Below are 26988 nucleotides of genomic sequence, written 5' to 3'. Positions count from 1 at the left end.
TTAGATAAAATGCTACAACAGATAAGAGCAGCCAAATATATTAAAAATAAATAAAAAATCCAATAAAGAACAGAATAATTTACATTGATGTGAAACCATCAGTAAGGAAGAGCAGTAGCAATGCCAGAATGATTATCTCGATTCCCAAACACACCTTGTTCCAAAACTGGGCCTCAATAGACCGTTAATACAATTGTAAGTTTATAACCTAACAATTTTGCATGACAACAACGCTAATAGTGCCTCTGCTTCTCCCCTAAGATGCTTGGCTATAGCAGGCCAACGTGGCACAAATGTAGGCCAACAGGGCGTATCTGCTCTTATCAATCACCAGCAATTCATTAACGGAACAGTGCAAGATTTAAGGTTTCTTCTTTTTGTTTGATCTGAACCTACTGTCATCCTTCCCTCTCTTCTTACCACCATGACTTTCTTCTTTCTGCTTTACATGCTTCTCCATTTTATTTCCACTGGATTTGATGCTAATAAGACCACTTGAGGGTATCTTCCGTGCCCCATTTGGCAGAGCATTCTCAAAATCAGCATCTCTGTCCGCAATAGCATACTGTTGCAGAAACTCCGGATTCAATAAATTCTCATTTTCAGCTTGCATCTTGGCCTACATATGGTCTTAAAATAAGATATACAGACGAAAAAGAGGAGGCAAAAAACAACAGATAAAAGCACACAAAATGGTGTAAGAAACAGAAAACATACCTTTACTTGCTTCGCAGCATCATTAAGATCATCATCCACTGATACATCATGAGGTAACATAACAACCTGACCATAAATTGAATAATTTTAGTTGGCATTAAAAAACAATTACCAGACCTAGCCGGCTAGCTCTACCATAATGTTTCAATACGAGCAGACAATGAGAATTCAATCTGCCTAAATTCACAAGGAATCAACCAAGTAGATCAGCATGTGCGGATAAACACATTAAAAAAAAAAATTAACACCAATCCATCATTTGTTGTACTAGAACATCAGGGCAGCATTATATTGACTCCAAAGAACTGTCACAGTGTAGATAGATAACATCAAATGCAACTTCCATGACTCAAATGACAAGCTTTTTCAGTGTATACTTGCATGCTTGTTTGAGTAATAGCAATGAGATTCCCCAATATCATGCTAAGAATAGCTAGGATTTCGAGAAGAAGATGTCATTCATTTGATGAGAAGTAAAAAGCAATATCGAAAATTCGAGTGGCTGAAGCAGCTACTTTCTGTCCATAAGATTGTGTGGCTAAGGTTCTTCCCATAGATTGGAGATGAATGATTGGCTTGCAGACGTGTGATCATAATGGCCTTGGCCAATCACACAAACCCCACCCCAAAAAAAGAATAAAAATCATAACCAGTTAACCCACCTCCATGTTGCTCTATGCTTCTTTCTTGATTCTGTAACTGAGAGCTCTCCTATATAAGAAATGGGAAAGGATTCTCTGAGCAAGAAGGGTACTCTATACCCTCTCACATTGATTATTTTAAGTAATATCTCTTTCATTAAAAAGAAAATACAATAATCTATGTGAAGAGGCACAATGTACACCTTAGGCTCAGAGAACCTTTTCCCAGTAAAAAATACAGACATCTTTGGAAGACCTAAGTAATGGAAATCATTAGAACATAACACAAGATGATCATGAATCTTCAGTTTATAACAACTAATCAATGAGCATTAAATTGAAAGGTGGAGGGTCAACATCAAAGTGGCTAATGCAGGTCCAGTCCAAAATAGTCCAATTTTTCATATTCATGGGGTAATGTAGTTGGATCACACCAAAAAGTTTCAGTACTCTCCAGTAGTACATTTTAGATGCTTATTAACTGGAATAAGATTATTGACGGGGAACAAAATATGATTACAATAAAGCAGTGTATCAAGCAGAAGATCAAAGCTGAAACCCAACGGATGCAAGCATAGTAAATTAGTAACACATAGACTTGCGGGAGCTGGGGTGCTTTAGACATGTACAGTTGTTCCAAGATCTTTACTTGACCTAACAGAATTAGGAATCTTGTAAAGAAATACCTAAGCTTTGCTAGAATATCTGAATAGAAGATCATTATGGAATCACAAGAGACCAAAAGCAACTCAACATCCTTCATTCTTGATATTATCACAAGAGAACATTATTGGTTGTCCATCTATACTTATTTATTTATTTATATTTATTTGAGTATTACACAAACAGATATTAGGATACACTAACACTTCAAAAGGAGAACTAGCAGGGGTGAGTAGAGCAACTTTTTCTGGATTACTATTCTCCAGTAATACTCTGGGATATTTAACATCAAATAGCTTGGACAGCAGGCTTGACTGGTAGTCTAAGAAGTACAGCTTTCACTGCAATTTATAAGCTGCAGAAAAAAAAAAAGTGACACAAGCAAACAATGACATCATCCATGGCAATGGTAATCAGTGCTCCAATGTTTCGGATAAATTGAAGGGATATGTAAAATAGCACAGATGCATATAAAAACCAATAGAATTGATTACACTTCTGAAAAGAATGCATTCAGCAAGGATGTTTAAAGGAGGAGCTATATCCTAATTTTACCCACAAAAAAAAATTCCAATATGTCTAAATCATTATGTTGGATAACTGAGGTGATGGGATAGCTTATCATACTCAATTAAACTAAGTTCAATAATTTCAATCAGAGTTTTCCCTCTTACTTTGGCCACTTATTATATTCATGCAGTAATTCCAGGAAGATGACAAATGTGTTTCATGGTCTCTGCTTCTTTACTTACTTCCTTTATTCGAGGCAGAGTTGACTTAATCTCCTCAGATGCAATACTGTCTAGATATTTGTGTAGCTTTTTCATTGCTTTTATGAATAGTGATAATATCTGCTGCCTTTCCAACTTCATCTGTCCCTGAAATAACAGATTAGGAATATATGTTGAGTACTTCGCGAGCTGGTTTGCATGACACCCACAAGTTTCTTAGCAAACTTGCAAAGAAATCTATATGATCAAGGAATCTTCCCCATGGCTTACTTGGCAGCCTCAAAAAGGCCCACAAGTTGGATGACTTACCACATACTCGTGGTCAATTTCAGTATAAAGGTGCTTCGCCACATTGAAAAATGAAGCGCATCATCCTAGACAACTTTTATGAACAAAATCGTTACAGTACAAAACATGCAATGAATGGTAGGGGTAACATATAACTAAGGTAAACTATGAAACTTGAAAATGAGACTAATCAGATAATCCCCTATCTAATAGTAAGTCATTTGCCACGTCATTGCTTTTACATCGGAAAGGAAGAAAATTCTATCCTATATAGAGAGCAAGGATTTTCTAGACCACTCACCTAGGAATTAATCCCATGGAGTGATGATAGGTGGTTCATCTGGAAAATACATTTTTTATGGATCATCTGGACAATCAATTAGATAGGGGAACCTTGATTTGGCACATGTCAAGCTTTTTAGTCCACATCAAATTGCATCACCCACCAGGCAGTCAGGAACTTGATTTTCGTCATACTTTCTGCCCTCAAATTTTAAATTTTAGTAAAAATATTTGCCTGAGAACAGGACTTCATTTTACCACAAAGCATAATACTTAGGGACTGAATTTTACCACACAAAGCAAACTTTAGGGTCTCATTTGGGCTGCCAACAAAGCAGCCATGTGGAAAACTCATCTAGTTGAGTTCTTAGATATTTATAGCATCTAGCAAACTCAATCCCTATACACTTTCTAAGAAGGAATTAAATCATGACAATTTACTAGGAGAAAGCATTTCAATCAAGCATAAGTTGGATGTTTAACGAACCTCTATATAAGTTACATTTTGATTCTGCAAGCCCATGCATAGTAAAACAGAAGCCTGAGCATATGATAAATTAACTGGAAGCTTCTCTTGAAAATACTGATGAGCAACGAGCGGTAAAAGGTCTAGGATCTACAAAATACAAAAACTCTGTCATTCTTAAGAAATTAATACAAGTAAAAAAAAAAAAAAAAAATTCTGTACTTTGTCCTTTATTTTGTCTGAGTGAATTCAAACAAAAATCTTGAATATACTAAATATTGGATCTCTAGTATGCATACAGTAATTCTAAACTTCATGTGTATTAAAAATGAGAAAGGGAAAATAAGAAAGAAAAATTTACTCCAGAAACTACTTAGGATGCATCTCAAAAAGCAAGGGAAATTTACCCAAGGAAAAAAATACACATTAGGAGTGTATCTCCATGATCTTGCTACTAGACTTGTACACAAACTTTAGGCATCACATATTGCACAAGCATACCAAGAGGATGAAATAAACTAGCCACAAATTAATTTCAGATCCATCAAGATCCTTTCTTTTTTTTTTTTGGGGGGGGGGGGGGGGGATGGTAGGAAGATCCAGATTTCTTCAAAACATAAACTACAGCAACTGCCACACTGCCTTTTAAGTTGGGGAAGGATGCTAATGGCTTGGGTGCTAATTGGGTGATGTAGTTATGAGCAGAACACAGCTGTACAGGCAGTTAGGCAATCCCAAGGCGGTGGGAAGGGGGGAACCAAGGACACCAACAAGGTGCCTAAGCAATGCCTTCACAACCATGGGCAAGAAACAGTCAACACCTTTGTAGAAGGGGAAAGTTTCACTTGTGACCCACAGCTATAGCTTGAAGTACAAAAATAAAAAATAAAAAAGGCCCTTATTAACAAAGCAGAACCAGGCAAGGTGGTCTTTCGAACATCAAAGAAGTAAGGCCCTGTTTGGTTGCACTACTTGGGAACGTTTCTGTTGTGCTTGTGTCCTGCGGGAACAAAAAGGGAACGGAAACGTGTTTGGTAAATCTGGTTCGTCATTCTCTTCTGGCAGAACGAACCAGAAGAAAGAACAGCTTTAGAACACAAATGACAAGAGAAAAAATTGTTGTTCTGTCTGTTTCCAAAAAGATTAGAAAGAACGAAGTTGAGTGAAAAGATTCATCCGTTCCCGATAATTGTTCAACGTTGTTTCTCTCTTATTGCCCAACCCCACACAAAACGATCCTGTAACTAAAGGCAGCAGACATTGCCTTCTTTGTGAGCAGCAGGTAAGCCCTTTCCCTACCTGGGACCTCATCAATTTCTTCTCTAATCTGATGCCCTAATGTCCTCTGCTCTGCCCTCTGCTACAAGCTGCAATGCGTTCATTGACTTGATTCCCTTCCTTTCTGATCTTCACATTTCTCGTAATATTATACCAACCTCCAAGATCTACGCTGGAGAATCACCACTACAATGTTGGAAATGTTGTTCCCTTGTTCGTCAACAAGGTTAGCCTGTTGAATTATCCAAGGTACTTTTTTCCAAATCTCCACTTGGGTTTTCTTATCTGTTCCAGGTTCCACCTCTTGATTGCAATCCCCTCTCACCTTTAGTTCTGAATGGGTATCTTTTGTTCAAGATTTATTAGTACTACTGTTGTTTGTATTCTCTCGTACCAAGTAGCAAAATCAGATTGAACTTTTCTCATTCAGCTCATCAGTGGAAGTTCTTGACATTTGATTAGGAAAGCATGGGAGCCGGGAGGTTGGGAAATTAACAGTTTTAGTGGAAAAGAAGAAAACTAAAGACTAGGATAATGTAGATTGTTATGTAGAATTTGTAGGTGGTGCCCTTGTATTACAGAAAAATATCAAATTAGAGATTAGAAGTATGGCATGGACGAATGCAGAGGAATTATTTGGAGTACATGACAATTAAGACATCTTGGACTCTTTTCTGTATATAGGAAGCGATCCCTCTGCCTGTGCTTGGTTGTTATGCACTTCATAATTTGCCTTGGGTTTCTGTGTTTAGTACTTTAGTTATCGTGCTGTTAGCAATATTCGATTATGGCATTACCACTACTTTGCCTCCCTTGAAGCAAAATAGTGTGGACTGGGGAAGTACTGATGTCGGTCAGTTTTCTTCTTATTTGCATGTAAGATTGGGTCAATCATTAGAGGGAAAAAAGCTGATGGGATGCATGAAGTAATTGCCTCTGGCCAGAGGAAGTAACGAGTCGTAGTGAGAGGAAATTAGGAGTTTTCGAATGAGTATATGATATGAGCTGGAGAATATTCCCTTGGAAAGGAAGTCAGTATTCTTCACCCTCTCACAAACCCTCTATATGAACATATGTTCCAGCAAATTTTCAGTAGTTGACGATATCTTTACATTCAAAAGAAAGAATAATTAACATTTCAAATTCTCAATTTACATTCAGATGGATGAAAAAAATTAAGTGTCAATCTTACCATATGGAAATCTACAAGATTGTTGGCATAAGCTTCCAGTCGTTTCATATCATGTGGTGACATAATTTCACCCAGCGACCTTATAAATTCATTTGAAGTGTTTACCACAGGTTCCTGCTCTGTGAAGTTGATCTTTGGATCCAAGATGCTAGAACATTACAGTCAAAATAAGTATGCCGGATAAAAATTATGACATCTGAAGAAGGATAAGTTCCAGACACTGACCTCATTGCAAGCTTGTACTCCATCGCCCTAAAACTAGAACCCAGTAGTCTAGTAAACCTTCGACGGAAATCTGGAAATAGTCCATGAAACAAATAAGATTATGCAACCCAATGGTAAGAACCAGCAAGATAAGCCAAATTTGTTCCTCTCCAGCATGGACTCACCCTGATAGAAGGGACTAAAAAATCCCCACTGATCTGAGCCACTAACTTCTATGTCATCATTGTTCAATGGCTTCAAAATCATGCAGGAATACTCACCAGTCACGGTACTCTGTTACATCGGAATAGAACAACTCAATAACAACTTTCAAAGAGAACATCACCTAACCACTATTTTGTGAAAGACAAATTAATTTTTTACCCTTGACAAACAAGTAAAATTATCTTAACTGGGATCTGGCCAATGTAGAAAGGTGCAAACTTGTGTTTTCTCCAAAAGCGAAAAAGATCCAGGGTAAGTCCAAAAGAGACACCAATATAATGGAGCTTTTCAGGTTGTCGTTCACGAAGATGCACAAGCAGAGGCGGAAGATTCACTCTTGGCTTTATATTTTCTTCCAACAGTGAAACCTGGAACGAAACAATTCCTTGTCATAAGAATTGAACCAGAGGTTCTAAAAACAGATCTACTTTGTAGAACGATAATGATCCAATTAACCAACATTGGTTTTAGATCCCCTCCACACCACACCACACCACACACACCCCCCACCCCAAAAAATAAATAAATAAAGGAAAAAGGGGAAATAAGGCATAAAAGAAGCGGACTTGGTTATCAAAATCAGGATCTTTGACAGTTTTTGCAAGCTCAACGAAGGCCCATAGCTGTTGAAGTTCCAATAGTGCCTAGTCATGCAATATCAACCAGGTACGAGTTCCAAACGTACACTGACCATACACTATAATTGATTTACCAAGTTTAAAACAACAGCTTTCTTCTGCATCAAACACATTTAAAAACAAACTTTTACAGTCTAAAATAGACCTTGTTTTTGTAAGATTAGCCTAGGCATTAGCAGCAGAGAGACTGGCTCATTCATGCATAAGTCCAGGACTACCAGCAAGCTGGTCCCAGTGTCAGTACCCAATGAATTTAGTTGCTAGCCAACCTAGTCGACTGAATTCTCTCTGTAGTGCATTTCATGTGACCCTTATAATGAATGTGTGATCTTTCTTTTTATGTGTAATTTATTATTATTTTTTCTTCTTAAAAATCAGGTCTACCAAAGAGAATAAAAAATCGCTTCCATTTATGCCCTTTTCGCATCACAAGTCAATCGAAGCCTGAAGGGAATAGCCTGAATGGAATATAAATGAAACTTGGGCCAACACAAGAGAGTATCCTGTCATCAGAATTACTGTTTTGGTTTTACAGTCAATGTGGGTAAAGTGTACATGCTCAGGCTCCAGTCATTGACAATCATAAATCTTTTGCTGTCAAGTGGTCAGCACCTAGGCAATGACTAGTCAATACATTGCATCAAGCGGCTGAAGCAGCTAAACATTGGCTTGACACTTTGATAGCCTTGTTCAGAACCTGATCTGGTGGCCAACCCAGTCAACATGGCAGGTTGACCAGTCCAATTGAACAGGGAGGTAGGCAAGTCAACATAGTGATATCACCTAGCAACAAATGCAGAATGAAACTGAAATATATAATTTTCCATGTCAGACTAACTGGTTGCCAAATTTGACCAGCCAGTTCAGCGTTTTAAATGGGTCGACACATATCTGGGTCAGGTATCAGATTAATTTGTCGGGGTCACAGCCACCAGGTTACCCAACAGTTGGGCCTCTTCAAGATATAGAAATGTCTGTGAACCAAGGAAATATGTAAACTAGAAATTTTCACATTGCATCAATTCTTATTCATAAATGCACCTTCTCGGCTGCTTCTGTAACTCTGACATGGAGCTTGTCAACAACATTCTCAGCATCGTTTTCAGATATAGGGGTCAACTGTCCTTCATAATACCTGCAGATAGTATGACTATGAATTCCCTCTTTACAAAACCAATGCAAGGTAAAGGTATAATATGTGTGAAAGAGGATAAAAACCACATCTATTATTTTAATTTATCCTTGCTTCTCCGGTGAAGGAAACTTCAACAAATTTCATTACTATAAATGGATAGTAATTGCATACATCAATTATTTTAATCCCTTTCTCCAAATTCGTACCTCAACGTGAACTAGCAGTTATGTGAACTGTGTTCTGTAGCCCATACAGAAAATATGTGATAACTATCACCCACCCAAAAAAATGTAATCATCACATGCAAAGTGAGGGACATAAACATCCCAAGAACTATTTTTCTCCATCATAAGCCCTCAACAGTCCCTATTGGATATAAATACAATGGTAAAAGGATCTGAAGTTGAAAAGATACCTTGTCAGAAGTTCCACAGCAGTTGAACCGTATCCAAGCTACAAGATATCAGAAAAGGTTTAACAGCATGACAAAAGATATTTCAGAACACAAGTAAGAGAGAAAACAGAGAATATACCCGCATTGCACTTGGGTGGACTGCAATACGCACAATCCGAGCACCTGAGAGGCTTGGAAAAACTGTGTCCTGAAACTGTTCACTAAATTTCCATGGTATTTGATCACCGAAGGGTTGGTGACCATCACTTAAACTTTTCATCACAGACTTACGAGATATCTGCCCTTCAAGGGAGACCTGCATAAGAGATGATAGACACTACTATAAATACTACACAAATAAAACTAAATAAATTAAACAATTTTTTGAAGGACTCTTATAGTGTTTATGCCTATAAGCAGTTGAAACATTGTATAAATTGCAAAATAAGAATGCAAAAAAGAAAATGTAAAACGAGCAAGGGTGGGTTGGGGAAAAAAAGGGAAGAGCACAATGTATAGATACTAGATCTGAATATTAAGGTTAATCACCTATTGCGATTTACAAAATATAATTGTCCTCCCTTATGTCTAACTTGTCAAATTTTTGCTTTACATTTAAGTAGTCACAATGGGCATAACGGGAAGCAACTTCCTTATCTATAATCAAGTCGCATGCAAAACCAAAGAGGTGACCTCCATACATACTGTGATACATGGCTGGATGTCCATGACCAAAGTGAAGTGTATGTTATCAGTCTTCGTAATGAACCCCAAACACGGTTTTCATTTGGGCTCGCTTTGTGATGAGTACCTAAAAGCCTTGGACGATAGGTGTCAGAACTCCAGAAATATCCAGCAAAATAGTTAAGTACTTTCAAACCAAGGTTATGATCTGGACAGAAAGCAGGTGGGCAGGAATAACTCCTCAAAATATGACAGAAATCTTATGGTCGGATATGGATTAATAGGATTAGCCTTACTAACAATAGGACTATAGAAATAGGGTTCCACCACAACAGTGAAATCAGAGTTTAAAGATCAAAACCAGCAACTAACAAAGGATCAGAATAGCAATCAGGTTTCAGTAATAGGAGCAGAATATCATTCTGAAACAAGAACAAAATCTGATCTTCAAAGAAAGATAGAACTAGGAATCCAACCTTAAGTACACGATTATATGAAATCAGCAACAAAATAAATATCAAAATTTCAAACCATGGATTATGAAAGCATGAGATGCAGTTAACTGATCAAATCAGAGCTGATTTGGGAGTAGCTCCAATACATGATAAGCTACAACAAAGTCATTTGAGGTGGCAAGGCCATGTTCAATGGAGGCCTTTGGATGCTCCAGTACGGAGGAGTGATGTAATTCAGATTGAAAAAACTAAAAGAGCTAAGGGTAAACCAAAAATGACCTTAAGAAAAGTGGTAAGGAACGACATGCATAGCTTAGGCCTTGTATCAAGTATGAGTCAGATCCGGCTCGTCTCCAACGACCGACACTCCACCGAGTGTCCAACGACCTTTCGGATGGTCGACACATGGCAACGATAAATCCGACGGCTCAACATCGCTGAACGTTCGCAGAGCTTGCCGACGAGAAATCCGCGAACTTCAACACTCCTTCCCTTCTCTTATTTCTCTTCTCGGTGAAAGATCGCAGACCTCGCCGATGAAAAATCCAGTAACTTCGACACTCCTTCCCTTCTCTTATTTCTCCTCTCGATGAACGATCGAAGACCTCACTGACGAAAATCCGACTCAGTTTCGTCTCCCTCTACTCTACTTTTCCCTCTCTTCTCTATCCATACACGCTAATAGCCCTAACCTGCAGAGGGGTTTCTCTTATTTCTCCTCTCGGTGAACGATCGCAGACCTTGTCGACGTTTTGAAATCGATCTCGCAGGGACTTTCATTCAGAGGGTTCAAAGGCGAGCACCAGCACCGGCAAGAGGACTTTCAGAGATTTGCAATCGATCTCGCTTCGGGATTTGAAAGGCAAGAACGAACAGTAAAGGTTCAATTCTTTCTCTTCTTTTGTTTATCTGTCTCTGTGGATGAGGCTCTGTTGATTCTGTTGGGTTATGTAAAATTTGATTACTGTATTTGTCTCTGTGGACATGGTGGTTCTGTTACTTTATTTTTTCATTACATACTCATATCATCCCCAAATTTTAGCTTAACAATGAATAAAGGGAAAATTTCAATTTAAAAATTGTGGACTCTGATAGCTCATCTCTTTTAGCTTAACAATGTGTTCACATACTTAACTGAAGTCACTCAACAAGAAGCATATACATTCAGGTCTTACAGGAGTTTGTCGGATTTTTCGTCGGCGAGCTCTGGCTATCATTCAGCGATAGGAGAAATTAGAGGAGGGTTGCAGTTTGTTGAACCATTGGATTTGTCGTCTCCACGTGTCGACCATCCGCGAGGTTGTTGGACGCTCGTTGGAGACGAGCCGGATCCGACATCGAATAGAGATGATTGGAGGGCAAGGATTCATGTAGACAACCCCATTTAGTTGGGATAAGACAAAAATGTTGTTGTATTGATGAAGGAAAGTTCAGATTTAAACAAGTATGGAATACATATAAACTGAGAAGAAATTCTGTTTATTAACCTGATTGAGGAAGAAGGATGGAAGAAGGGTAAGAGATATGTGATGTAAGGAAGATTACGGATGTAATCAACGCCAGTAAGGACCAGTGATAGGCTCCAAACATTAGGCAAACAAGACTCTGATCCGATCAGAAGTTACAAATGAGAAATAAACACAAATTAGGCCAAAACTAGAAGCTATAGGATTGCAACACAAAAATAGAAACTATGGCTAGAATCCCCCAGCCCAAAAATGCTCCACACAAGCTGTACTGCTGGTGCCTTCTAGAAACTCCTCCACCCAGATGGCTGGTCCTAAAATAGACCCATATCGAACCTACAAAAAAACAGACCAAGCCAGACCAGGTTAACTTAGGTCAGGACCTGGCTTAGGCCTTTGTTCCTGCAGAAATATTTCTGCTGGAACCTCTGATCCACATCATATAGTTTATGTCCCAAGTAGAATTAGTAAATCATGCGTACGCTAAAAAGTTTTAGTCGTAACTACAGTTGATATTCCATAACTATCATATGCTGTGTCAGAAAGTCTATGGTATAGCTCAAGAATATTCTCAGTTCTTTTGCCAACTGTAAAGGTGTTCTACCAATTGATTTCTGAACAACTAATAGGAGAAGGAAGACCTTGTAGAATCTTCCATATCATGAAAGAGGTTACAGTTTGACTTCCTTCCGGATCTCATTCTCAAAGCTGCAATATCTAAGCAACAATATAGCACTAGAGCAGATACACAAGCTAAAAGTGCGGCTACTAATGTTGTCTTGTATACTAAGAGGATATGTGCTAAATTACAATGGGATTATAAGTCTGTTCGATTTCCACTTTACATGGATCTAATGAAGTCATAATATCAAGAATATTACAAAAAGCAATTCAGATTCAGGAGTTCTATACTGATTACAGATTGCAACACATCTGAGATTTGCAGCTGTTAAGACTTGAGAGAGAGAAAAATTATCTGAAACAGAATTGTTTGTGAGGACATATTGATTATAGATACAGACCTGAATAACACATAAAATATCAGGAAGGTGATTCTTTGACTCATCAACAGGGCCTGTACATAAGGTGACAATAAGAGTTCATTCAAGTGAAATACTACTTATACAAAGCAATAAATTTTGGAACAAACATACCAAGTAACACAAATAAGTGATGTGCAGGAGCATCAGCCATTAATTGTAAATCATTTGGAGAATTTTTGTAATGAGAAGCAACATAAAGGGCCATCATTCTCTGTAGGGATTAAAAAGCAGAAGCGGAAACTGTAAGTTAATGAACAAAAAAATGTAGAATATATAAAAGGCTCAACAACAAACGACCACAATAATACCTGCAAAAATAACTCACTGTCTTTGTGATAGGAGAAGAGTGTATCTCTATTTACATAATACAGATCACACTCACTTGGAGGTGGCAACCTGCAAGCAATAGAGGAAATATAAAAATAACAGTAATAGCACAATCTTCTATCAGGGTTCTAAAAATTGGACAGGAGTACACAGCTGGATTCGTTGGGGTTTTATGGCTGTATTGGCCTTTATGGATCACCATTTCAACAAGAATTAGCAATGGGGAGATGAATCACTGTCGGGCCAAACCCATGGCTCCCAAAAGGGGGGGGGGTGGAGAGAAAGAAAACCTAAATATGATCCTAAATAGATTGTAACATAGACATTAACATTGAGCAACAGCTATACTTGGAAATCCTAAATTTACAGCCATGATCTCTATACTTTTGGACTGTGCAGGTAAACAGTTGACTTCAGACCACCATGTCAAAATGTTCGCCCTAAGGTCCGTTTTAAAATGTTGCTTCTACAAATCCTCAATATTTGAATTCTAACCTGCTGATATTAGGGATGGAGCTTGTAACATCCAAACAAAGTAAACCATGAAGCCACGATTCAATTGGATCACCAGAAGCATATCTGATCGACTCACTCAATTCAACCTTCTTGAAAACTCTACCTACATCCAGACATAATAAGATAACTGTGTAAAATTTCTGGATAAAGAAACATAAGAAATACATAATTTGATTAGATATGATTAAAAAAAAAGTCCCAAAATTGTAAATATTTATTTGAGCTAATGCAGTGACATAAAGATTATTGATCTGATTTTCCCCCAATGCTGAATGATTCTATTAAGGACTATTTAATAATTCAAAAAGGTATATTATTAAACAATGGGAAGAGACAGCTAAAAATATAATATATCTTAGTCAAGCCCTACTATGTCTGCCTTGTACTCTACAGACTACTACCAATGTGTGGACATGGAACCGATTGTGAGTTGTTACAGTGAAAATAATTAGTTGGCAACCACAGGCTGCTAAGCAGAAGCAGCAGAATTGCACCAAAATTAAAATTTCAGTCAGTCTAGGCCTTGTGTACAGTTGTGGAACTCTTAAGCGGAATGATTCCCAAACAAAGCAAGCTGAAAATAACTTTCATACCAGATTGAGTACCATCAATACTCTTAGTATTCATCTGGCTCTGCTCTTCCAATTGTTGTAGAAGCTTCAATGACAAGGACCGACCAGTACCTTCATAGCTTTGAACATAAAACACATTCAATGGTTAACAGAAATGAGATCAAAATAGATGATCAAGACATCTGCAATAGAAGGAAAACTGAGAACATAACATATGAATATGATTACAGTAAAATATAAGTTATCTATGGAGAAACAGATGGTTTTCTACATTTCACATATACTAGATGAAAGAAATCAGTGAGATCAAACCATACCCATTCACAGTGGATGAGAGGAAGACCAAATATGGGCCAAGTAAAGACTTTACAACTGGCAACGGAATAGCTGCTGCTTCATCAACAACTAACAATTCAACTTGGGAAAGCTTTTCATGTTCATGTGGCTGCAGATACTGTTAGGAGAAAGATAGTGATTAAACACGAAAGAAGGGGAAGGAAAGAACATTCAACAAAAAAATAACTTATACTGTTTGCGCCACCCCAAAAAGAGAGAGAAAGAGAGAGAGAGAGAGAGAGAGAGAGAGAGAGAGAGAGAAATACAAAAAGCGTTCACAAGAGTATGTCCTGATGCAGCCAGACAACCTAGATCCCAGATTAGGAATCAAAGATCAGATCGGCAGCTTCACAAGCCAGAACTGAACTATTTTTATGATAAAACAGGTTGAAAATGCTTGCTGAATTGTTGAATTCAGCAGCCTGTGTGGGAAAAAAAAATAAAAGAATGAAGAAAAGAGGAGATAAGAGGCTGTTCTGCGACTGTGAAACAGTACCTATGAATAGTAACTTGGAGAAAAGAGAAGAAAAGGGTAGGGAAGATAAGTTCACAGCTCACACACACTTTCATAAATAACTCAATTCAACCGTGAAATCTGATAGGGTATTACAACTTTATATAGAAAAACTCAAATGCAGTGTTTGAGAATATTCTAAACGCTAAGACTTAGATATAGTCCGACAGAATTAAACAACTAACAAGTAAACTAATGGAGTAAAACACTAACACTAACTAGATTAGCTGAGCCAAATAATTAGAGTCGGCTACATGGATCCTTGCCCTCCAATCAGCTGTATTCGAGGTCATACTTGATACAAGGTCTAAGCTATGCATGTCACTACTTCTCCTAAGGTCATTTTAGGTCTACCCTTGGCTCTTCTGTTCCTTCACTATGAATCAAATACATCCTCTGTATTGGAGCATCCAAAGGCCCTCCATAGAGCATGGTCATGCCACTATATCATATGATCATTCCTTATTTTATCCTCCATAGTTTTGCCACTCATCCATCTCAACATCCTCATCTCCACTACACTAAGTAAACTGAGTAAAACCATATGGTGCTTCTTAACTGCCTAATATTCCACATATATATCATAGTCAGTCGTATGACTGCCCTATAAAGTTTTTCTTTAAGTTTTAAGGGAATATATCAATCACACAACACTCCACTTCATCCATGCTATTTTAATTCTTTAAGAAACGTAATCCTCTATATCACCTTCTTTATTTATGATTGAGTCTGGAACCTAAAATAATCACTTTGCAGAATCTCCCTATCATCACTTTTCACCACTTCATTACCCGTCCTATTGTAACTAAAATTACACACCATATACTCCGTCTTCTACATATCTTAAAACCTTTTGATTCCAATGTTCATCTCCATAACTCCAACTTGGCGTTAATCCTTGCTTTTGTCTAAACCACCAAAACAATATAATCAGCAAAAGCATACACCAAGGAACCTCATCTTGAATGTCTTTGTCAAGTCATCCATGATAAGCACAAGCATATAAAGCTGATCCTTGATGTAGCCCAATGGTAATTGGGAATTCACTACCTCGACTCCCCCCATAGTTCTTACACTATTCACCACACTTTACACATCTTTAACTATGTATACATATTTGCCTGAAACACTTCCTTTCTCTAGTACTTTTCAGATTAACTCACTAGGGACTCTGTCGTAAGCATCTTCTAGGTCAATAAAGACCATATGGAGATCCTTCTTACAATCTCTAAATCTTTCCATGAGTCTCCTAAGTAAATAGCTTATGTCGTGGACCTTTCTGTCATAAACCAAATTGGTTCTCTATAATAGTAGTTGTGTATCCCTATGGGATTAAAATTTAGGCTTCATAATTGAGACCATTACAAATAAAACATTTAAAACAAAAAGACCATAACGAAGTATGGTCAAAATACGATTAATTTTTGGACTAGGCCTACATTAGTTCCCTTATTAAGAAAACTTGCCTATTACTAACCAATTCACATTTAAAAGAAATCAAATAGTCAAAAACTGACAAAAATTTGAACCCATCGAATACATCTTGGTTCGGTTCATTTTTGGCTTACTATACAATGTTATAGTCTACAAAGAAAACAATAAACCTTGAAGACACCAACTACTGGTATACTTCATTCCAATGATTTAAAGGTATGAAGAAGCTCCCTATTCAAGTTGTAAAAAGTTCAGCCGTAAGAGATAAGTCATAACTTCTTGTGGTCTATTTGTACAATTAATCAACCAAAAATTCAGCCTTATCCCAACTAAATGAGTTTAGGTACATGGATCCAATCAAAGACAACAAAGATAAAGAGATGTAAAAGGGAAACATATCAAATCGGTAAAAACACACCTAAATGGGGTCGGTTATATGGATTCTTGCCCTTTAATCGGACCTATTCGAGGTCATATTTGGGACAAGACCTAAAGTACGCATGTCTTCCTCGCTACATCTCTAAGGTAATCAAATCATTAATCAGAAAGGCATCCTCCAACTACCGTTGAACATAGCTATACCACCTCAAACAGCTTTCTCAAAGCTTATCATGAATCAGGGCAACTCCCAAATCAGCCCTAATATGATCATTCTTTACTTCAAACTTCCTAGTTTTACTGCACATCCATCTTAGCATCCTCATCTCTACTACACATAGCTTATCAATATGCACTTAACTGCCCAGCATTCTACCTCGTACATCATAGTCGGTCTAACAACTGTCCTATAGAACTTTCCTTTAAAGGGATATGTTGGTCACACAACACCCCAGACGTACCTCTCCACTTCATCCATCGCACTTTAATCCTCTATGAAACAACATCCTCTCTATCACCTTCTTTATTTATGATGGATCCTAGATACATAAAATGATCACTTTGTGGTACCTCTTTCTCCTCAATCTTCACCTTTCATTAGCCATCATAATGAGATTAAAATTACAAATCATATACTCCGTTTCGTTCTACTTAGCTTAAAACCTCTTGATTCCAAGGTTGATCTCCATAGCTCCATCTTAGAGTTAATCCCAGCTTTTGTACATAGACCAATTATTAAATGTGACATTATGACATTAAAATCATGAAATGTGTAAAACAATCATAATTATGTTAAGCTAAACTAAGTAATTTCCATTTACCTGAATTGTTTGCCTGTGTTGTTTGTAAATGTTTATCCTCACAGTTGCCTTCTTGAACTCAGGATTGGAACTTTTCACCACATCATAATCTAGATGCTCCTGCAAATGAGTAAATTTGAAATTAAAAGGATGAGAAGCAAACCGGATAGTGAACAAAGATATAATATTCTTGAAACATAGGCATTGTACACACAAACTATTTATTGACCATACTTAGGACATTTTCTTGTTTTAAAATCTGACATCTTTTTTATTATTATTATTATTATTATTATTTTGAAATCACATGATTTAAACTCTTTTCGTATTTTTCTCATAATATACTTATCCTACCATTGCTTGCTAGACAGTTATATGACTTAGCCAGCTCAACACCACCAAAAACGCCAATATAATATCAAGCTGGGGTGTTTACCTTATATCCAAGAGTGTCAAATCCTTTACAAATGAACTCAAACAGAGTTTTCAAGTTCTCGGGGCTGGGGGCAGTTACAAAAATATTTGAATACCTGAAAGAAAACGAAACATGATTGTTAACCAAGGAAAGAAAAAAGAAAAAGAAGCTGCACCAAAAATTGTTGGCTCAAGCATATTACCCAGCAGCAACAGCTCCCGCAACTGCCAAGCCAAGTGCGGCTGATTTTCCACGTCCACGTGCAGCAAGTAAAGCAACTGTGCTACGAAGTGTCTTACCCAGAATTGTATCAAGGAATGTAATTACAGCTTTTCCCTTCAACACAAAATATCTATCAGGTGAATTTGAAAAGCTTCTCCAAATCGTAGCTAACATGATTAAGATCATAAGAGCTTTGTGTATTTCAATTAATGGCAATCTATACCTGATCTAGTGTACAACACTTCTTAATCAAAGGACCAACAAGAGGATCGTCATTTAGTTGTTCCTTCAAGTTCTTCAAGCCTCGTTCAGCTTCAAAAAGCCCCTCTGAGTCCTTGAAACCAGAAAAAGAACCAAAAGAAAGAGCAATTTTCCGACTTGACATCAAAATAGAAGATATCAATTCCAAAACATATCAACTCTAAAATATTTCGAGTCACTTCAACTACTTAAGTTAGAAGATTACCTCCATAACTGGTACAGCTGTAATTGACCTTATATGTGACGAAATTGGTAAGATATTTAGCTCATCATCCATTACAACACATGTTTTGCATGATGAAAGAGATAACAAAAAACGTTCATTAAAGCGTCCAGCTGCCTCAGAATGTGATTCAGTCCGAAACCTCCCATGAACATCCTGAAGTCAGCAAGAAAATTTAGTCAGGGAGATAGAAATAAATCACATTAATAAAAATGTGACCACATCTAATAAAACCATTTACCAAAATAACTATCAAAAAAGTTTTGCAGTAAAACAGGGATACGAGACTAACCATAACCATGGTGTATAGACTGGTTAGTGAGGACAAAGAACGAAGTAACAATAGAATCAGTCCACCTCCCCCCACTGTTTCTATTGTTCTTGCCAGCAGATTTGGCGTCAGTGCTTCAAAATCCTAAATAAATTTGATAAAAAATAACAGAAAGAAATTCTGACATTCGGTAAGAAGACCACATAGTACTGATAAAAAATAAGTAACCTTTGAACAATGATGATGAACCAAAATCAAAATGCAGACCATGCATTACCTGTAGAATGCACATGCCAAATGTATTTCCAAGAATTCTTTCCGAATCTTTGTACAAGCAATATGTTATTCCTCCACTTTCAAGAAAAAGTGAAAAAGGATCAACCTTCTCCGGGTCCAGCAGCCCCCTTTGCATCAACTTTTTAACCTGTTTTGAACGCTTTTTCTTGTGACTACAAAAACAATAAAATTAGTCAATCATGACTATTCATTCAGATGGTCTTTCGCAGTAATTTGCAGACACACACACACACAAGGCCCCACCCACCCACACCGATAATCCTAACGCAAGAAAGATAAGGATGAACCATAGTCCAACTGAATTGAGCGAAGACCAGCCTAAGCTTCAAAGTGGAAAAGCTTAAACGAACTGTTCGATGGGAAGTGGAGGGACTCTTCCGTAGCCTAAGTGACCTCCATTGCTCCATCAAACGCAATGAGAGTGTTATTGCAGTTGACAAAATTATGTTTTGGAAAGAAATCCAAGTGGAAACATAAGTAATTAATGAGATAATCAAATACTAATGGAAATTGGATGCAACTCGGACCTGCTAAGGTCTAATTTATCCTTGTAGCACCATAGAACAGTAGGCCGAGACTTCACGACGGACTTGCTGAGCATGTGGTGAAGATTAACTACCTGAACGAAAATAATTCCCCAATAAAATGAGTTGATTCTTCAATGTTTTTGGGGAGACTAAATTGACAAAGAAGGGGGAAAATAGAAAAATATGGACCTGGTCGCGATACTTGTCGCCGACAATGACGAACATCGACCGGTGCCTGGTCTTGACGCCATTCTCGATCACAGTTCTGATTCGCTCGTCAACCTTCTTCTTCATTCTGTTAACCTATTTCTCTCAGGTTAACGAAATTTGAGAAGCTTAAATGACGAACTCGCCTCCCGTCTGGTTTTGCTCTCGGCCGTGCTACTGTCCTCCAGTCCCAAATTTCTCCTCTTCTCCCTTTGAGAAATAAAAATGGCGGTTTTCTATTTCCGTGGTGGTGTTATGCGAACCTACTGTTTTAGGGCAAACGTTTTTCAAATATCAAGACGCAATCAAACCCGGTTCATAATAGATATAATTATAACCAGAGGGGGAGGGGAATGAACCCATATAAGAAGAGAATGGGTTGGTTACACTGTTACTACTTTTTGTGCTCTACTATAACCCTAATTAAGGGTGTCAAGAAAACTGGTCAACCAGAACCCGCCCTGAGCCTGAGCTGAGTCATGTGGTGGGGGATTAGGGTTGAGAACTTTAACCCGGTCGTTAGGTTGGGCTGGGCCTGATTTGAAGTCTTAATCCAACCCATCAAGTACATAATAATAATAATACAAATGTATTAATAATTATAAAATTGGAACTTATACAAAATGGTCTACAAATTGTCTTTAGTTTTCTACAATCTACATATAAACAAAACCTTGGTTTTTAACCTCTACAATGTTGATATCAAAATCAAGCAACCAAATAACCAATAATAATTTGAATAAAAAAAAGAAAGAAGTAACCATTAATATACTGGGCTGGGCTGGCCTAATATATCGGTTCATCAGCTGAGTTGGGCTAAGCCCAACAAGGTTGGGTCTGGACTGCTGGACTCTGGGCTTGGGTTGTGAGTTAAGAGACCTTAGCTCTGAGCGAATAAAAAATAATAATGGGCTCTATCTCCCCCTTACTGGGAAAAAAAAATTCTTTTTTATTTGAATTCGAGTCAGCTTCATGTAGATTAAACAATTCTCTTCGCTACGTACCATTGTTGTGGGGATGTAAATATTTCACATCCATGCTAGCTTAGGGAAGTCCAATATGAATGAGATTTTTTATTTAACAGGACCGAGTGATCCCCTTCTTATCTTTCTGTCTCACTTTCCTTTGGAAATCTAAATGTTAGAATTCCTAGGACTAGTGAGTCAAAATTTAGCCATAAATTCATCCATTTCCCTCTTGGTAACCATGATTTCTGAACTTTCAGTTTTGCCACTTGGCAATTTTTTTTGTTGAATCAATCTAAAGATTTGACATGTGAGCAAGAGCCGTTGGTATGATGTGTATGAGAATTAGGCATCACAATTAAGGAGATATCACCACCTTTATTATGTATAGGCAAATAAAGGCCTTTACATTTTATTTTTCACACTCTCTGATTAAAGATATAATCAGCTATTCTACTGGTGGGACTCATATTGCACCCATTTCACATAGACCATCACTCATGATTCAACGGTTGTTGATGTTCTTAGGAATGTACTTCCTGACCCACGCATGTTTGCCGTTGATCACAAACTTGGCTTTACCCTCCTCATCAGCTTCTTCCAGTATCAGATCCAAAACCGCAACAGTTCTAAGGACAACCCGAGCGAACATCGGTTGCCCATATACCACATCTTGCATGTGTATACTCTCAATACAGTCCCCATAGATCCTGCATTAATATATCCCAAAATCATAACCAATGTTTTGGTTTATTAGTTTATAGAGAGAGAGATATAGAGAGAGACGTACATTGTAAAAAATGTCTGGAGTTCTCTTTTGAGAATCGGATAACCGCGAGAAAATGTGACAAAGATAGTCCGGTCATCCGGCGGAACTCCGGTAGCATCATCGGAAGCAACCACCGGAAGAGGGTTGTGAGGCTGAGGAGCTGAGGAGGTTGAGGATGGACCCCCGACGAAATATTGGGAATTGTTGAAGAAGGGCCTTGGTAGGGCAGGAATTTGAGGTTCAGATCCAGAAGGACCTGGGCCCATCGTGATTTGCTTCCCTCTAACATCAGGTTGCTGAGAAACAGTTCTATTTTCTACTCCAATCTGAAGCCCAGCAAGCCTAAGCCCAATATCGATAGAGGAATCAAAACTGGACCCAGGATGAGGAGAAGTAGAATTGGTCCAGATATTAAAACCATTTACGGAAGAAGAGTTCAGGAACTGGGCTCTGCGGTTCATGGCCATCTGGATGATATCACCAAAGACTCGGGTTGCCAAGTCTGTTATAAACTTTGAGATGACTTGGACGGCGGAGACTCTGTTCTCGAAGACATAAGAAAGGGAAATGAGAGTAGAGTTTAAGAGCCTCCGAGTAAATGCCACTTCTTCTTCAGCATTAGATGTATCGTTGATGCCTCTTCTGCCCTCTAAAGAGTTCAATAAACGAACAGCTTCGTTGGCCGTAAAGTTTAGAACAATATCGGGAAGGGATAAGAGTTTGATTATGATGTTTTGGAATCCCATTTCCTCCATCCACTGCCACAGGGCTATAATTCTCACTGACTCTTCGATATCTCTTCCCAGGGTGATTACAAGACGGGTGAAGATCTCTCTATCGATCCAATGAAACCAGCGTAGTTCTTCGGTGGTGATTCCTGATGATGAGAGAGAGGAACGTGAGGGATCCATTGTGATTTTGGTCTGTGAAATGGGTTTAATATTGTCACCTCCGTTGGGTGAATTAAGTTGGGAGAGAGGTGGAAGTGGTGGTCGGCGGTGGTCTGCATTTTATAGGGGATGATGGGTCGCCAGTGATCCGTCACAACTCTCGCTGGTGCCTCTTCAATCTTGGGCCCGCAGTCTGGACGCACAGGCGCTTCTCCCCGCCAGCGGTGGTGGTTCAATGTACACGACGATTCTGAAAGGAAGTTCATTCTCCAATTTACCAAACACAAGCACACACAGCCATTGGAAATGGTTCTGAAAAAAAAAAAAAAAAAGGACAAAGTGGAGCCTGACCGGTGAAACCGGACTGATTGAAACGAACCAGAGCTTATTGGATAGGCTTGGGATTGGGGTATTGTGGATTTTGCTGGAAATCGCACTACATTGGACTGATCGGACTGAAAACGAACCAAACGATATAAAACGGAGAAGAGACCTACAACGACCTGTTATTTTCCCCCTATGTTTATGTATAGGGAAGTGGTTCTCTTTCCTAGAGAGTGGCCTCAAGGGCTTCCTTTGTGTCTTTTTCCTCTCTAAAATAAGGGGTAGAGATGTCTTTTCACATGTGATGAGAAAGGTAGACACATGGAAATGCTAGCATAGACCATGGTTCTTGTTCCCCAGGATATAGCTTTTTAACCCTATGTATACATATGCACGATAAACCGAATCCAACCTGAATCGAACTTAATATCAAACCGATAAAAAGAAAACCAAATAAACCAAACCAAGTCAAATGAAAAACAAAACTGACCTTAACCAAACCAATGTTGAGCCTTTTCTTATTTGTTTGGTTTCGGATTCATTCATTCTCACACCGAAATCAATTCAAACCATTTCAACTCGATCGAAACTAGAATGAACCTATGATGATTGACACGCCTTACATGCAAAACACAAATTCTCTAGTATCTTTTGTCAGGAAATACCATGTTTAGAGACTGGTGGAGAGATATTGATCAAGTAAAACATTTACGAATACCCTTTTTTTTTTTTAAATCTTAAACTCTTGAGGATTTTAATCATATAAAATGAGTGAAAGCAAAACATGAACCTACAAGTGTGCATCGGTTTTGGTTTCTTATCCGCCTACTATCTGTTTAGTTCAGTTTAGCATGTATTTATATTCAAAAGTATGAAAAAAATGTGTTTTTTATGGATTTCAGATTGCTATAGATTTCGATCTAAGATTTTAAGTTCGTTTGGTGTCTTATCAGTTTGGTGTAGTCCAATTTAGTTTTAGTCTCACAAAACTCCAACCCAAAACACCATCAAACAAGCTCATATCGATTTGAGTCGGTTTGGCTTGATTTCATCAATTTGGGAAAGGTTTTGAAATCTCTACAAGTTTTGCAAGTGGAATTGATGTATTTATATGTGTTCCATTTTTATTGCACCAATGCAATTGGTGGAGAATTGATAACACTTCCAACTAGATTTGATCTAAGGTGGTGTCTTAGGGGGGGCGTTCCACCACTTTGACTGATGCGGATGCGGTTCCCTAATCGTGAAAGAAGTAATGAAAGGGAACCCCCGGGTCAAATTGCGTTATTTGTTGCCTGTATAGCTTTCGTCAGCAGAGATGATGCAACGCATTCTAGGCACAGATCATTGGTATTGGATTTATCGTTAGGTTGTGCAGAGTCAAATCTGCTCCTCTTCCGTTGCAGAAAAGAGATCCCTTACCCCCGCTTTAAAAAATGATGAATATGAAGTCTGAGAGGTTGCAGGTACTATGGATTCTCTAACTCCCAATCGGGTTGCCTTCTCAGGTCTCGTTGATGTTGCTTGTAGGTCGTGATGTGCCTCGAGATGGCCGTATCTTGTCCCCCTGCCGGTGGGGAATCTGCTCCCGGGTTGTCACTCTATGGCGTCTGACCCGTCCTCTAGGCACCTTTGGAAGGCAGGGAGTGTGACAACGTACACGCTTCCCGGGTCCTTCTCATCAGTTGCAGGGTTTGGTGGCCCAAAATTGACTTGGCTTCGCCAAAAGGCCTCCACAAACAAGGGGTGATTGTACCATCCCTCTAGCAAATGTTCATAAGAAACTTACACTACATTGTGGAGGTGATGAATCACTCTTTTACCTAAATGCTAAAACATTATTGGATGACATCATTTCTAACATTGTGAGCCATTACAAATATGGCCATTTACAATTGTTCCTCAACTATTATGTTCTTTGTATTTGTCAACAAACTTTCTTTCTTTTAGTGTAACCACTAAATTAGTGAAAGGAATAGTCCTCAAACCCTTCTTGGATGTTTAGAAAAAAAAAAATTCATCCACACACATGATAAGTCAAACAAAAAAACCAACTACAAAATATTTTCAAGCCACATAAATTGAATTGCTTATCAGGCATATCAAATAGAGGATCTAGCCTCATCTCTCATTTTCTTCTCAATTGCTCTACAAAGCCACGGTACATGAGCTAATTCATGCATTGCAATGAACGCCTCTCTTTTTTTTCGATTCTCGAGTACCTCCAAGGCCATCGCATGGTGGTTACTACCAATCCCAATCTCCTCCAAAGAGTCCAGAATCTGATAAGCCTCTGTAAATGTGTTGTCTATCTTTGCTCCAATAATCTTTCCTCTCTCCTGCTTTGCTAAAAGAAGCATTTCCTTGAGTGTTTCACATATACCACAATTATAATGACCAAGCCTCTATCTATTGGATGACGACCCCACGCGGTTATATTGCCAAATATAGACAACTGCAGTTATTAATTTGCAGCCCTGTAAAGTGCACAAATGCAAAGGGGCTACACACACCATGGAGGAAAGGAAATAGCCTAATCTGACACAGAAAAATAGAAAGACCCCACTGTTAATGCTATCTGATTATTCAACTAGGTCGAAACCATAAGAACACTCTATTCCATTTACCAAATAACACATTCAATCATCCTTAAAACTCAGTCATCTGATCAATACAGAGGAATACCACTCAATCAACAACATTCAATTGAACAGTTGCTGAAGGAAAAATATATTAATCACTAAATGAGAACATCAAAAACTCATTTTAGATTACACAACCCCCCTCCTCCCAAAAAAGTCATTTAGATACCTGTTCATTTGCTTCAAACATGTCTTAAGCCAGCCACCCATTACACTGTGCTAGCTGTGGGTAGTGATATAGCCAAAATAACCTCTCGGTGGGGGCAATGACACATGTCGCCTCTGAGACACGTGTCCTCTGCCAGACGAAGGTTCCAGGAAACCACCCACACTCGAGCACGCGCAATCACCGAGGCACGCCCGCAAAATCACGCAGGATCACGACGTCTGCATGAGGGGAATATTCCCCCCAGAAGGTTGGACGTATTCGAGTGGGACTCTAAGAGGGAAGAAGGGAAAAAAGCCCTAAGGCCGAAGAGCTATATAAGAAGGCACGGAAGAAAGGGGAAGGTAAGCTCTGATACCCTCACCATTACTTTCTTATTGAACTGTGCGGCCGACCCTGACTTGAGCATCGGAGGACTAACCCCGGACAAAGTTCCGGACCTCCGTCGTCTGTGTTTGTGTAGGTTGGACTAGCGGGGTTTTTGGCAGCAACAGATTGGCGCCGTCTGTGGGAACGACGGTAATGGTGGGAAGAACCTACAACCGAAGAAGGACGAGAGCGACGTCCAACGTAGACATGGGGGAAGAACCTTCAGGGGAGCTTCCTCCCTCGGCGGAGACTGGACGAGAAAGGGGTCATGACGACCGGGAAGTGTCCGTCAGATACCAGCGGTCGGCTGGATATTCAGTACGGGAAGGCAGCGACCATCAGCCTCCCGCGGCCCAGGAGTACGTGACGAGGCAGCAGTTCGAAGACCTCCAGAACAAATATAACCGGATGGCCGAGACTATGAGGGAAGTCTCCAAAGCTGTCTCCCATAAGACCGGCGGAGCACCCCCAGGTACCCACGTCCAGTTCAAGAGGGCTCGAGAAGAAGACCGAAGCAGTACGGGATGGACGAGGGCCGGCCGTGATCCTCGAAGCCGAGCAAGGGAGAGTCCCGTGCCCCGAAGTAGGACGCGACGCGCCGCCAGAGACCCGCATGGGGATCAGCACTAAGGGGACAAACAGAGGTCCGAGGACTCGGGATTAAAGAGGATGATCTTAGACCTGAAGGACGAGATCAGAAAGGTGGCAGAAAACTAGACGGGGAACCGCGAGCCCGACCTCACCAATGATACGGCCTTAGCTGACGAGGTCATGAGGGACCCGCTCCCAGTCGGTTTCCGCCTGCCCAAGTACGACACCTATGACGGGTCAGGGGACCCCGTCGATCACTTGGAAGGTTTTAAGGTCGCCATGCAATTCCATCGCGTCTCGAAAAATATTATGTGTCGGGCCCTCCCCTTGACGTTCAGGGGGGCGGCGAGGCTGTGGTACAACCGACTGCCGACGAAGTCGATCCACAGCTTCAGTGACCTGAGTTATTTCTTCGTGAAGGGGTTCTCTAGTAGCCAGCCTCTCCAGAAGACTACGTTGAACCTAACCAA

General features: G+C 39.1%; 2 protein-coding genes across 2 annotated transcripts; both read right to left on the bottom strand.

The window, feature by feature from the left end:
• LOC122074493 (RNA cytidine acetyltransferase 1) lies at positions 1 to 20096 on the bottom strand. Its single transcript, XM_042639341.1, has 26 exons — positions 19785 to 20096; positions 19596 to 19687; positions 19049 to 19220; positions 18793 to 18915; positions 18483 to 18656; positions 18240 to 18350; positions 17997 to 18130; positions 17816 to 17909; positions 17401 to 17499; positions 14235 to 14371; positions 13939 to 14036; positions 13325 to 13448; positions 12811 to 12898; positions 12614 to 12713; positions 12482 to 12534; positions 8994 to 9170; positions 8876 to 8913; positions 8367 to 8460; positions 6876 to 7055; positions 6648 to 6756; positions 6484 to 6553; positions 6259 to 6406; positions 3810 to 3938; positions 2774 to 2899; positions 718 to 783; positions 1 to 619 (listed from the first exon to the last, which is right to left on the bottom strand). The coding sequence occupies exons 1-26, from the start codon at positions 19887 to 19889 to the stop codon at positions 362 to 364; spliced, it is 3099 nt and encodes a 1032-aa protein (XP_042495275.1). The 5' UTR covers positions 19890 to 20096; the 3' UTR covers positions 1 to 361.
• A 1176-nt stretch (positions 20097 to 21272) lies between these two features.
• Positions 21273 to 22447, bottom strand: LOC122074382. The gene is made up of 2 exons (XM_042639207.1): positions 21558 to 22447; positions 21273 to 21477 (listed from the first exon to the last, which is right to left on the bottom strand). The coding sequence occupies exons 1-2, from the start codon at positions 22445 to 22447 to the stop codon at positions 21273 to 21275; spliced, it is 1095 nt and encodes a 364-aa protein (XP_042495141.1).
• Positions 22448 to 26988: the final 4541 nt, after the last annotated feature.

Source organism: Macadamia integrifolia, chromosome 3, assembly GCF_013358625.1.
Source record: "Macadamia integrifolia cultivar HAES 741 chromosome 3, SCU_Mint_v3, whole genome shotgun sequence".
In the NCBI taxonomy this organism is placed as follows: domain Eukaryota; kingdom Viridiplantae; phylum Streptophyta; class Magnoliopsida; order Proteales; family Proteaceae; genus Macadamia; species Macadamia integrifolia.
This window is presented reverse-complemented; position numbering and strand designations above follow the sequence as displayed.